General features: G+C 43.4%; 2 protein-coding genes across 2 annotated transcripts in view; both read right to left on the reverse strand.

Annotated features, from left to right (window-relative positions):
* Positions 1–348: 348 nt before the first annotated feature.
* lim2.3 (lens intrinsic membrane protein 2.3) lies at positions 349–3,494 on the reverse strand. The gene is made up of 5 exons (XM_030108955.1): positions 3,472–3,494; positions 1,464–1,639; positions 683–832; positions 482–616; positions 349–420 (listed from the first exon to the last, which is right to left on the reverse strand). The coding sequence occupies exons 2-5, from the start codon at positions 1,636–1,638 to the stop codon at positions 359–361; spliced, it is 522 nt and encodes a 173-aa protein (XP_029964815.1). The 5' UTR covers position 1,639; positions 3,472–3,494; the 3' UTR covers positions 349–358.
* Positions 3,495–11,502: 8,008 nt separating this feature from the next.
* The window catches only part of LOC115400308 (roundabout homolog 2), a 74,449-nt gene continuing 72,305 nt past the window's right edge, over positions 11,503–13,646 (reverse strand). The window contains exon 26 of the mRNA XM_030108102.1: positions 11,503–12,139. Within this exon, the coding sequence (XP_029963962.1) occupies positions 12,128–12,139 (12 nt within the window). The 3' untranslated portion in view covers positions 11,503–12,127. The remainder of the gene's footprint in view (positions 12,140–13,646) is intronic.

Raw genomic sequence — 13,646 nt, forward strand, 5'->3', positions numbered from 1 at the left:
GTCTGAGGGTTTTTCAGTTTTTTGGTCTGGGTGTTCATGTGTGACCTGCTGACTGTGAAGATAAAAGGAGCCACAATAGTTTCTGAGGAGAACGTAAAAGCTGAATGAAAAGATGTAATAAACTCTTGAGACAAAGGGAACTTTTGAATAAAGCAACTATAATACAGATTTGCAGTTTGATACAGTTGAAAGGAGTTCCCTGAGGCATACATATACATTTTTCTCATTTATTTTGCTTGCTCAAGAATGTTTACATTTACATGAAGTGTTTGGAAGGGCGGTGGGAGCGTTGCTTCCTCTGGCCCCCCGGTGTGGACCAGGCTGTAGCGTGTTTGGTGGCCGGGTCAGGTCGGGCAGGTCAGCGTGAGTTGGAGTTTCTCGGGCATTCGTGCATCCGGTAGGCACACATGTAGAAGATACCTAAAAAGATCGAACGCTTGTGAGACGAGCACAAGGGGAAGGGTGAGCGATGAATCCATACCTGAGAAGAAGGTGAGCACCACTGCCACCCAGCCCATGATGTAGGACCAGGAGAAGCGCCAGCTGCCATAGCGTTTGCCGTAGTAGTTGACCGTCACCCCTGTGTAGACGGCCATCGCCAGCAGCACAAAGAAGCCTGCGGAGAATCGCTCAGCGTCACCCGGAGGCCTGTCTGCGTGTCGGCGTGGTGGAGGCAACTTACAGGAAATGAAGAAGAGGATGCCGGCTGCAAACGTTTTGTCGAACCCGTCGAAGGAGGAGTAGTGAATGAAGGCCATGACACCGATGACGATGCCGATGAAACACGCCAGCAGGGACAGGATCATGAAGGCCCTGGTGGCGTCCCAGTACGCTGTGGGAGAGGGCAGACCCAGTGAGCGCCTGGGCTGGAGAGCAGACCTTAAAGGAGTTTTAAATATCTATTTTTGCATGTTCTACCTTTGCATTCGTGGGTTTCCTCTCATAGTCCAAAACATGAATTTCAGCTTAACTGATTACCTGTGGGTGACTCTCACTGACAGGTAAACACTGGAGTGTTTAGCCTCACCCTGCTCTGGATGCAGACATGGACTGTTGCTCTATTCACACATTTCTTCATGCTTGCTCTCATTTAGCAGACAGCTCAATGTCGCCATCTAGTGTTTGGAAATAGAACTTTCCAAAATATGACTTGAAGAAATTAACCACAAACTATCTTTGAAAAACTCTCAAAATTATGTTTTTACTTGCATAGAATAATTCCCTACACAACCCTCATGGAAAACATAGATTTACTGATTCTATTCACATCACAGTGGCAGAATTTCACACTTCTGTCGGCTTGAATCTCGGTCATATTTTGTAACCCCAATAAAGCCCCAGAGGGAAGAGACCCCAGTGTTGATCAGGGTCACGGACCAGTTGTCAGCAAACTAATACATATAAATGAGGATGTGGCTGGCAGTGCACGCGCAGAGGAAGACACCCCGGCCGCTCGCTCTCACCGATGCTGTCTGTGTGTGTCATGCATTTCCCGGGCACACAGTACCGCCACAGCCCCTGGTGCATGTAATTGCTGGAGTGACGATACTGCATCCAGTAGTCAGTTGCCGTGGAGACAATGAGGAGTATGTTCCCAACTCCGGCACAGAACAACCCGCCTCCCATGAAGCTGTACATCCTGCCAAGAAAGACCCAAAAACAAACCGACACTGACTGACATGTAGAAGGAGAGAGGAGCAGGTCAGGGCCTCGCCAGCCACATCTGGCCCGCCGTGTACCAATTACAGGAAGTGCTTCCTGCGACAGAGTGAGGGGCCAACGCTGCGCATGAATAAAACAACAGTGAAATACATTCAGGAGGTTCCCACCAAAGTCGGCGTGACAGATCTGATTATCGAAGCATTACTCATTAGGCGACATGGACGAGAATCCGGCTCAGGCTGACAAGTCATTACCCTCCAGCGCCGACGCACGCTGAGGGGAGCATCCATCTTTAACCCGCTATCGGGCAAGGCACCAGCAGTGCTAACAAGTGCACCTTTTCATGTTTCCTTTACAACTAACAGGAAATGAAATTGAGAATAAAACAAAAGGCTTGCGCCTGCTGTTGGGATGCTGTTATTTCTGCTGTTTCTTATAATATCATGAACTCTGCTGTCTCTTGAAAAGATTTAATTGAACTCTAAATATGACTAACTGGTCTTACAGGCTGTACACAATAAGAAGTGAAACTGCACAATCACAGCATTGAAATGCTATTATGACAAATGCAATAAATAAATAGGCACAATTCTTTATTTTAGTATTTAGCTTTGTTAGTTTAGAACTGGGAACCCCATGAGGAAATCTGGGACACCCAGCATGACTGATTTCCTCTTAACTGTAGAGAAGAGTTTGTGATCAAATGGAGAGAAAACCACATTTTCTTATTAAGGTTGCAGACTAAAGTAAAAGAAGTATTTCTGAGTGAAAGCCTCTTGGGAGGAGCTTTGCTTTATATTGCCTGTGGATCTCAACAGCCATTAACAATCACATCTTATAATGTGAAAAAGATTAGGAAAACTGGCAAATTACTGCTCAGCATGAGGCACAGCAGGGGGGACGCAGTGTGTTTCAAGCTCATCAGAGGGTGTCATCCTCCTACACTTTGAGAACGGCTGATTTATACTGATTTAAAGTCTCAAAGTGGAGAAAAATAATTCAACAGCACCTTAAGGTACACATGCCTTATAAACACATTCCAGACCAACACATGTAAAGACTGAATCTTTCTGAGATGCTTTGCTTGATTGTCTCGGCAAGACTGTATAAAAACATAGCATCAAACCTGAATAAGTCAGAACAAGTTAGTTTTTTTCTTTGTTTTGTAAAATCTTTTTAAATAGATGCTTCAGAGAAATTTTCGAGTCTGAAAAAGCTCTTCCACACAGATCAATAAATAATATTTCTTTTTCGAACAGAAGAAAACAGAGTTAAGTAGATTTCTCCTGATGCTCTATGTATTTCTATTGATTACATACCTTTGTCTTTATTCTCACGATTGAAAATAGTCAGAGATTCCAATATAACAGGGTTGTCAAAGCACAGCAGAGCCCCAGTATTGCCCAGGATGGCAGGAAAGTTTTGTTTGCACGTAGGAAACCGAGCGAACAAACGGCCCGCTGGAACAATGAGGCACGCTGAGCCACGACCAATCACAGAGGATGAGTTTTGTGTTTTGGGGAATCTGCTGAAAATACAAAACTGTTAAAGCGCTGCGCACAACTCGGTAAGAGTGATGACGCCGGGCTTTTCATTCAAACGGCTCCACAACTGCACAGAGTGCACTCACGGCCCATAGTGTCGCTGCAGAAGAGATGATTATAAATCGTATATATATTTAAAAAAAAAAGAAAATAGAAAAACCCAGTCTAGTGACCCTTTACAGGACACTCACTGAAATAGTTTGCGGTCAGTGATGCTGCTGAAGGAGATTTCTGCGGTCAGGGGTCACTTCCACAATGATTTGACCTCAGCTGGGTCGTATCAGCAGCTGAGGAATCACAGGCACGCACTCACCGATGTTCTTTAAACATGGAATATGCTATAATATTGATGTCAGTGTGAGCTGAGATACAAAGACAAGCACAAGCTTCAAGGTCATGACCTTCATGCCTTTATGACCGTCTTTGAGGTTAACAGCGCTCCTTCGCTTCCTGGATCCAGTTTTACCAAAAGCGTCCATGCTTGGTTGGTTTTTCGTACTTTTTTCTCTCTGTCACATCTGCAGCTCCCGCAGCAGTGTGTCAGAAGCAGAGCGGCTGTGTGTTGCAGTGTGATGCATTGTGCAGACCCTGAATTCACCGTGTAATGAAGCATATACAGTACAATGCAGTCGGGGTTCAGTGATGTTGTGATTTAGCTGTGATTCATCGTGCAGCCCTGCTTTCACTGTACTTAAAAAAAAAAATCCCAAAAAGTGCAATCTGAATCAATAATACTACTGAATAAAAAAGTGAAAATTATAATTAATGCCTTTTTTTTCCACTTTGCAAGGCCAGATTAAACCCTCTAAGGGCCTGGTTTGAGGCCATGGGCCTCATGTTTGACACCCCTGCTTTAAAGTCAGTATAAAGCTGCATTATCAGTCTAATATGAACCTCAAGTGGTGTCAAACTGGGAAAAAAAGAAAAAAAAAACATTTGTAAGAAAAAACAATTCCTTGAATGCATGTTAGCTCTTCATTCAAGATGGCCTTGACTGTATGGAGCGCCGCCGTCCTCCACTAATGTGAGCTTTTTACTCAGAAAGCATAATAAACATGGCTTGGCCTCTCGCAGCAGGTTTCTTTTTACAATGTAAACGTTTCAAAAGATAAATGCAGGTACACTATCTGAGAGTAGGATGTACTTTACTAAAGATTAAGATAACGGCACGATCACCATTGTTCACGATATTATAATGGATTCTACAAAATATCTGTCTGGTTCCTATTTCATTCAAAGTTTTCCTTCAATTTTAGGAAGACGCAATATGGTTACTTGCATGGCAAAAGGCTTAAACCTGTCAGTAAAACCTTTTAACACACTTCTCTTGTCCAGTTTACATTAAATCAATCTAACATTTTCAAACCTGCATGGTGTGAATAATGAAGATGCAGCAGAAGCTGTTCTGACTGCAGTGTGCTCCTAATGACTCCCAGTCCTCACACCAATTATTAATCTTACATTTGGGTTCACGTGTTCAAGCCCTGCTTTTTTTTAAAAAATTGGCACTCAGCAAAGCCCAGAGGAATTCATTTAATTGTAGATGAAAAACTGCAGTTAGATTCATAAGGAAACTCACATGTGATAATGTATCCGACTGCGTCTAAACAGAATAAATTCACAGGTGAGACACACACTCTCGCTTAACTTGTGAGAAAAGAAGTAGGAAGGCTAATCGAGCTGTGGCTTGGGAGAGTTTGGGTGAGGAAGATGCAATAAAAGTGATTTATTCTTGTTGTCGCCCCTCATAGAAACGGCGGGGGCTGAAAAAGTGTATTATTGCAGTGAAATAAGCTGTTTGCTGGGGTGTCGATGTAACAGTACTGTGTATGGAGAGTTCTGGTCCCGATCAATGAGGAGTGTGTTCTCATACAGTGGAGAAAAATCCTGTCAAAGCAACGAAACACACTGCAAAATATGCTAAATTCTTTCAAAAAAAAAAAAAAGACTCAAGTAAACAACAAATCATGCTGAGACTATTATCAGTAACGTCAGTCACATCAAATCCCAGATGGAAACATTTGAAACTCCCAAAATACCAGAAGGAAAGAGCTGACAGTGCAACTTCAGGGGAAATCTACTTAAAAAATGTTGCTGTCAATAAAGTAAAAGTTTTAGCAGAAACAAACTGGAATCATGACGATCATGTCTTCATTCCTCAGCGTGAGCTGTTTGTCTGCTATTAGATGTAAAACGTATGTATTTAGTGAGAGCATTTGGCGCCTTGTGGCCTCCACTCTGAACTATTTATTTATCTTCTGATTTGCCTTTTAAATATCGAAATGATGGCAGTAAAAATTTTCAGAAGAAATTCAGATTTCATGGTGAAAGAATCAGATAAAACCTTCACCACAGCTGATGCTCTGAGTGTAGGAGTTGCTGCGATCACATTTATAAAAGACGTGCTGTAGTAGACAGAGCTTGGAGTCACACACACACACACACACACACACACACACACACACACACACACACACACACACACACACACACACACACACACGCACACACGCACACACACACACCGCATGACTCTGCTTCTTCCACTAGGTGGTGCCTGTTTTTTAGTCTTACTGCAGAACACTGAATCACTGCTGGGACCTTTGACTCCTATTATTCCAGATTATTCTGCACAAATTTGAGGAATACTGATTTTTATACATGATAATAAAAAAAAAATATCTGTGTGACGTTAATCTCCATCCCCACTCCACAACCATGATCTCATGGCTCAGAAATCCTCCCTTTACTGACTGAGACTGTTTGTGGGACTTCATTCAGTCTCTTCTTCATTGTCTTCGTCACATGTGCTGTTTTAATCTCCTCTCGCTGTGTGAGAATGTCTTCTGCCCGACGCATTGATTAGGATTGTCTCTTGATAATTACAGTGGAATTGATTTGTACCTTCTTGCACGTCGTGGATGCTGAAGCTTCTTTTCACTGAGAAACGTGACGCTGTGTGTGAATCACTCATTGTTTCCTGATACTGTAGCCTGACCTTCAGAGCGCATCACATTTTGAGAGGAGTTAGAAACGAGGAGGCTCTATGTGCTTCAAAGGGAACATTTTATCTCCTCACATGTGAACACGTGAGTGTTTTGCTTCCCATTACCTCACAACTACTTTCTGTTTTACTTGTAAATTTCAGTTTCGATGTTATATTGATTGCTTGAGTCAGTTCTTCTTCTACTTTCTTTTTTCCAATTCTTTCTTCTATTATAAACAGAATGCTGGAAAAAGAAAACAGCAAGATTTAACAGTCTTAAACTGATGACCAGACTGGGCTGAATAAGCATCAGGAACTCCCAGAATCCTCCTCATAATGCCTGATCTGGATCTGAGTTACTGATTCACTCAAAACTGCCAGATGCCAAAATATGAAAGTTCAGGTCTGATAATCACAGATCGTCCTGGAGTTTAATGTCAGGCTGGCGGTTAAAACACTGCTAGGTTAACCTAGTACTGAAGTTCTGTTGCCCTCTGGTGAGGTACGAAGTTTATCTGTTTGTCTTTACGTGTTTCCATGTGCAGCCTGGTGGACGTGTGAAGGAAACATGCCGAATGACACGGTGCTGCAGAGAAAAGAAAAAAACAAACCTTCTGTTGACCCGTTTGTGTACATTTGTAGCTTCATGTGAAGTGGCCTCGGCAAACAGACGGGCTGCTGGAGCAGAGCCGTCTGCGCGTGTGTGTGTGTGTGGGAGGGGTGAGCCAACCACACACTCTAATCCGTGCCACGGGCCTAAAAGCAGAAAATTGTAGAACCCTTCTAAATTGCATAACCCATTGAAATTGCATCGGATTACCATTATCCTCCGAGCCTGGTGGGACCCAGCGGGGGTTTGCCAAAGGCGTCGCAGTCCGGCTCACTTTGCCCACCATCCGCCGCCTCCCTGCCAAAATACTGTAGTGCTTCGCCTAATAAGATGGGCACGCAGGAGGCGCACGCAGCAGACGACGGTGCAGACATGAGGAAAAGCCTTTCAGATTCCACTGCTGTCAGGTTTCAGACGAAGGCTTTCTCCTCCTCCTCGTCTCATTTGGTCACATTTGAAAACAGACATTCTCACGAGTTCTGCAATCTGAAGAAGGCATCAAATTATGCACAGTATCTCGTATCAGACAAAGTCATTTTGCTGAGAACATGATATAACAAACTGTGAGTTCATTCAGACCTCAGGGACGTTTAGCTGAGCTTTATAAATCTGAGCTCCGCTCCCCTGTCCTCTCCTCTCTTCCTCACTCTGATCCTGATATCTTGTCCTGGAAGGGCCTCTGAATTATCACATATTTCTCATGCCACAAAAGGGGGAACGTCTTTCTCACGTTGCTGAGATCAGAATATAGATTCTTCTGAAATGTACTGAGAACGTCTCAGTTATTTCCAGGATCATTCCTCACTGATTTAAAAGAGCACCGTCATCGATGCTGGCAGCTTTTTGTGTGAGTGTGTGTGTGTGTGTGACTGCGTGATAACATGCTGACAATAGCAATGTTAAGATGCTGATGTGGAGCACTTAGTGTGCATTGCAGTGCTCTTTACTATCGAAGTGCAAATGATTCAGTGACAGCAGGGGGTCGGCTCTTTCTCCTGGGCTTAAAGCATTACCGCTTCACTGAACCGCCGTTTACAACGCTCAGCCCTCTGTATTCTGTTTGTTCAATATAATATCTGCAGGTTAATATCTCCAGACGAGACTGACATGTCACAGATAAAGGAAGCCGTATTACACTTGTCCAAAAGGTAGCAATGTAATTTATCAACCGTTGTACCTATTAATATAAATTCAGTGTCTTGTTCGTCTGTCCCAACTTTACTGAGCCAACTTCTCTGTGAATAAATGGTAAAATCTCTTACATTTAACATTTGGGATGTTTTGTATGCTCAATTATTCTGTTTCATCATCTGTACATAATTAAATATGGATTTATTCAAATGCATCTCATTAGCTGTGGGTACACGGGGGATGACTAATCCAGTCAGAAGCCACTGTGGTTGAGTTTGCATCATGGACGCTTCTATCTGATTCGATCGGATCTGTCCTGTTGAAGTGATGATCTGATCAAAGGAAGCGGTGTACACCAAGTCTATGATTTGATCAGAGTTCATGTAAAGGGAAGACTGGATTGCTTCATACATGTTTAGACTTCACTGCACGGCCCATCATATCTTAAAGAGCTGTTAGTCCCATACTGTCCCCGGAGAGCGCCTGGTTCTCAGAGTGCTGGTCTGCTGGAGGTTCCTTGGTGGAGCTTTGAGCTGCCAGGCTCCTGTCATGTGGAACCAGCTCCCACTTTCTGTCATGGAGGCTGACACAGTCTCTGCCTTCAAGGCTTAAGACCTTTCTTTTTAGTAAAGTTTACAGTTGGACTTGGAGCTGCTTCAGGACAACCTGGACTGTTTTCTGAGTGAAGCTGCTATAGGTTAAAGCTAGGGTCGGCAATCTTGGAAAACTAGCAAGTAGCACGAATGTAGCGTCTCCCCAAGGCTCCGCCCAGCTCCCACCCCATTGGAGGAGCGCCCGTTGGCAGCGAACGCACTGGACGTGGAAGCGCCACGCGCACGGAGTTTCTGATCGCCTCCAATGTTATTAACCTTTCTGATTGCCCGCGCACAACACGCATAGGAGCGCAGCGCGCCCGCTCCGCTTCCTTCTATTTTTCACGCGAGCGCCGAGAGCTCCTTGACGACGCGCGCGAGCTCTGAACCAGGGCCAGTGCACGCCATTGAAATGGACGCGCAGGGGGCTGGTAGAACGGCGAAGGGATTTGATTGGTTCCTGAAGAGCGGTCCGCGCCTTACGATTGGTCAGAGTTTTTACTGTCCTTTGGCCGCTACAGTTGTCAGATTTTTTCCGCACCTTTTTCCGTCCACAAAATGTATTGACTTCTCCCAGGGGGCAGGGAGCATTTCACTCAGTATGACTAAAAGTGCTTTTGGACAACATCGTCTACCCTAACTTTAAGACTGCTGGAGGACCTACACTGCTCTCTCTCTCTCTCTCTCTCTCTCTCTCTCTCTGCTTTCAGGATCTCTGACAGTGGACCTGGAAGTTCCTGTTCTGATCCTTCTGCCCTCATGTGTCGGTCTGTATCGTGTTCATTTGTTTGCTCTCCGTCTCTCTCTGTCCCTTAACCCCCACTGCAGCAGCAGAAAGTCTCCACCTGAGTCTGATTCTGAAGTTTTCTTCCTGTTGAAAGGGAGATTTTATTGTTTTCCCTGCACCAGGTGGATGACACAATGCAAATAAAATGTAATATAACTAATGAAAAATCATTCTTAAACAGATAGAGGTCTCAGGGGAACATATGATGGAAAAAGCCATGAAGCTTCTGTAATTCGATCTAGATTTGTGTGAAAATGCCTCATCCTGTTTTCAGTAGGATTACAGGCCATAAAACAACATCTATTTTCTACACTGCTGCTCAGAGGACCAGGAACGATCCCAGATGACCACAGGTCAAGACTGTCTATCATGCACAGGTCATTCGTCCATGACAGGGTAAACACACAGTCTCTCACACACACACACGCACACACACACATACTTCCACACCTTCGGGCAGTTTACAGTCACTAATTGGCCTCGGTGAGTTTCAAACGTCACCAGCGTGCGGCCGAGGTCAGTGTTGCAGCAGCGAGTGCTGCATGTCCTGCTCCCATCAAACACCCATGACAATCTGGATCATTTCCAAACAGCAGACTTCCTGATAGTTTGTTGGAGTCCGACCTCTCCTCATCCGATGGCGTTCATCCAGACTTCTTCAGCTCAACATCATCCGTCACTGAGGAACCGGAGGCCGGTGGTCGGTCTATCTCTGGACTCTGAGCTGCTGCAGTTTACAGATGAGCTCCTCCAGAGCAATGCCACACACCGGCCTTATTTTTCTTCCTGTTGAATTTTTTTTTTTTTTTTTTTTTAATAAGGCTTTGTTTTTGTCTCGGACTGAGGTATAATTTTGGTCATTAATCACAATTTGGAGATCCTTTATTGGACTTTTTTTCTGTTCAGGCCTCCACTGTCTGGTGGAATCTCCCAGAGGAAATCAAAGAGGCGAGCTCCATTTCCTCTTTTTAATCAAACGAATGAATAGAAACACTTGTAACGATGTCTCTTTGATGCTGCTGTGGTCTGATATGTTCACGTTTCAAACACCCTTCTCTAAACACACTTCACTGGTTCTGATGCTGCGACTACCTTTCATGTTTGGCTGATGTCTGGTTTGGCTGTTCGGTGCTGCAGTGGTGACAACTTTCAACTGCTGGAGAGAAGATCAATTTAATTTGTATTGTCTGTCTCCAGCTCGTTTGTCAGCGCATAAAGTATCCTGACTTAGTCTTTACAGACGATTCCTGTGCCTTTCTGTGTGAGGTTTGCATGTTCTCCCTGTGCCTGCCTGGGTTTTCTCTGGCTACTTTGCATTACTTCCAGTTAAAATAGACATCTCATCATCCATTTGTGATGCAGCAAGGGCAAAGAAAGTCTTCCTACTTTCACTCCCCACTTTCAAAGACAAACATCTGGAGCTTCTGCTGGAGATCCAGCTCATAACACTCAGCGATGGAGCCGGACTGGGTGGAACAGTCACGTTTGACCGAGTTACAGCAAGAATAGGAAACTGCCAAGACTTTGTTTTGAATCAATATTAGAATTTGTTCAGAAACTATACCTCCATGTTGAATTCACGGTGTTTTTCAGAAAATGAGTGGAACACCTGTTTCGTTTCTGACTCAAAGTTGAATCATGACTCATGTTGTTACCGATGATTAAGCTGTATCCAACGACGACTCACAATCTCAGTAAGTCACTTCTTAAACATCGTACAAACAAACCTCATGAAACCTCAAATGAAGATCACAGCAAAGTCTGCCAATTTATACTCAATATAATTAAGTGTAAGAATGACCAGTTTTCAAATTATAAAATACTAAATCAATCTCATCTTAAAGAACGTTTTCCAGACTTTGAAAGTCTCAAAATACTTTCGCAGAATAATTCAAAGTCAGAAGCTATTTGGAGTTCACACACACAGTGTGTTTTGGAAGTGTGCACCAAATTTTATGGAAATTAGAGCTTTTGAGACATTTTGTGGTGAAGCGAGGCGGCCGACAGACTGACAGAACCCCCGACAGGCTGACATTAGCGCGCGCACACACACACACACACACACACACACACACACACACACACACACACACACACACACACACACACACACACACACAGCCCCGCCGCCTCAGCCTCGCTCCTTCTGTCCTATTTAGTAACTTTCACACATGAATGGAGACATTTTTGTAACAAATGCTTTATTGATAAGTTTAAAAATGAACACACTGGTGATCTACTGGAGTACCACAGTACACAGCCACACAGAGATGAAAGATAAAAACAGCAACACACACAGACATACACACACACACCAACATGATGGTTTATTAACACATTTTCCGACTCATGTCTTTTGCCGTCTTTCCTCAGACATCATGGTTTCATGGTCAGGAGCAAACAGAAGATACATTCAGTAATCTGCTGTACATCTATGGAATACTTACATCTGCTTCCCATTTCCTAAAAATACAATATTTCCCCCCCAACGGTTTAATTTTTAGTAATATATCTGATCACATCTTTTAAAAAACTGTAAAGATGTCTATATACACAGAGGAGAGGTGGAGGAAATCACAGAAAATAGACTGAATCGTTCAAATCAAATCAAATCAAATCAAATAAAATAAAAAGATTACAAATAGTTTGCGAGAAGGCAGATGGCAAGCCTCTAAGCTTTCTTTCCCTTTTGTCTTCAGTTTTTCATAAGATACCATGGCAACAGATTGATGGTTCGCACAGATAGGAGTCCAGGGAGGAAAAAGGAGAACGTCACGTCACGCCGCCGCCGCCGCCGCCGCCGCCGCCGTCTGTCTACATCAGGTTCTGGGGAGAGAAATCAGAGAGTGAAGACAGGACTCCGATGACCTCCTCCTCTCAGCGCTGTGCTGCTGACACCCAACCTTCAACCACTGACCTCAACACAACACTGGAGAACTGAAGAAAACACTAGAATACAGGACAAAAACAAGCGCCCTTAGATAGGAGGGGTTTGTTATTATTTCCTATATTAGCATAAACATCACGTTTTAGTCTTTTAGCTTTATCAAAGCACGATTTGTGCACCAGACGGATGCATTTATCTAACGGAATATCAACAGTTGTGCTTAAAGATCAGCAACTTCCGAGTTAAACTCTGGAACGCACTCATCTATCACCGACTCATAAATGGCTGAAATGACGCTGATATCAGTGACGTCTCAAACCAACATGAGTTCCACGTGTTAAACGACGCAAAGCGCGGAGCAGCAAGGAAACAACTGCAGCTCAAATTAAGCCATAAACAGGGATAAAGAGGTTTTCATTCCTGCTCTCATAAAAATGTCACTGTGCTCCATCTGAATCCATTTACAGAGCAGTGGAGACAACGTTTGCATTCAATGACGCTGATTTTTTTTTTTTTTATACGTGAGATTTAGGACTAAATTTGGAGAAAATAAAAGCCGTCGTTATGTAATGGCTTTGTTCCTCGTTTTCTCGGTACATTTTATGTAACGTGAGAATGATTTTAAAATTGAAACGTAACAATCATTGAGGAGGAACAAAGAGATGGCAGTGTGTGAAGGAAACCAGCTTTCTCACGGAGGATTAACCCTTCACCAGACAAACAACTGTGTGTGCTTTTCCTCCATCGTCAGCGGTGAGCGTGTGATAATAATAGAATCGATCAGGAGGAGGGAACCTCGGGCTGGAGTGTCACAGATGGCACACCACCGTGAAGGACTGGCACAGTGGCATCAGAGGCCCAGCGTTAAAAATCACTCTTCAGTCACTCTGACATGGTCAAGGCTTTCTTTTCTGTGTTTTTGTAAAGATATATTTAAGCCCCTTTTTTGCTCTTGTCACCGGGAACTGATCATGTTTCTTGGTCAGATTCATGCTTTTCAACAGACTGTATTAGTGTGAATGAATATTATTTTAAACACCCTTCACAATCCGTGTATCATTCGTTCAATGTGTTGTCCAAAGAGGACTTTCACATAATTTTTAAACTGCAGGGTGGAAATTTGCAGTTTCAGAGTTTTTCATATATTGCCAGATGATCGATTGTCTAAATGTAAAAAAAAAAAAAAAAAAAAAAAAAGTTGAGTTTTTTATCTAACAAGCTCCCAAAAATTTCAAGTCTGAGTCAAAAACAGCATATTCTAATTCATTCATCGTGTGCCACACTTAAAAAAAAAGCCCTTCTCCTTATCATTCTGCTTATTCAAGAGGAGAAATGTTTTGAAGTTGAAGAAGAACATCTCTTCAGTGTAACTCAAACAAGCGTTAATTCTCTGGAGCTTCGGTGACTGAAAGTTGCTCACTTGAGTCACCGAGTTAGATAACCACT

This window comes from Salarias fasciatus, chromosome 14 (assembly GCF_902148845.1).
Source record: "Salarias fasciatus chromosome 14, fSalaFa1.1, whole genome shotgun sequence".
Taxonomy (NCBI): domain Eukaryota; kingdom Metazoa; phylum Chordata; class Actinopteri; order Blenniiformes; family Blenniidae; genus Salarias; species Salarias fasciatus.

Excerpts from the sequence above, each read along its gene's own strand:
- lim2.3 (XM_030108955.1), bottom strand. The coding sequence starts at position 1,638 with ATGTACAGCTTCATGGGAGGCGGGTTGTTCTGTGCCGGAGTTGGGAAC. Across the intron at positions 617-682 it reads CATCCTCTTCTTCATTTCCT|GCTTCTTTGTGCTGCTGGCG; the intron begins GTAAGTTGCCTC and ends GATTCTCCGCAG. Across the intron at positions 421-481 it reads GGTGCTCACCTTCTTCTCAG|GTATCTTCTACATGTGTGCC; the intron begins GTATGGATTCAT and ends CGATCTTTTTAG.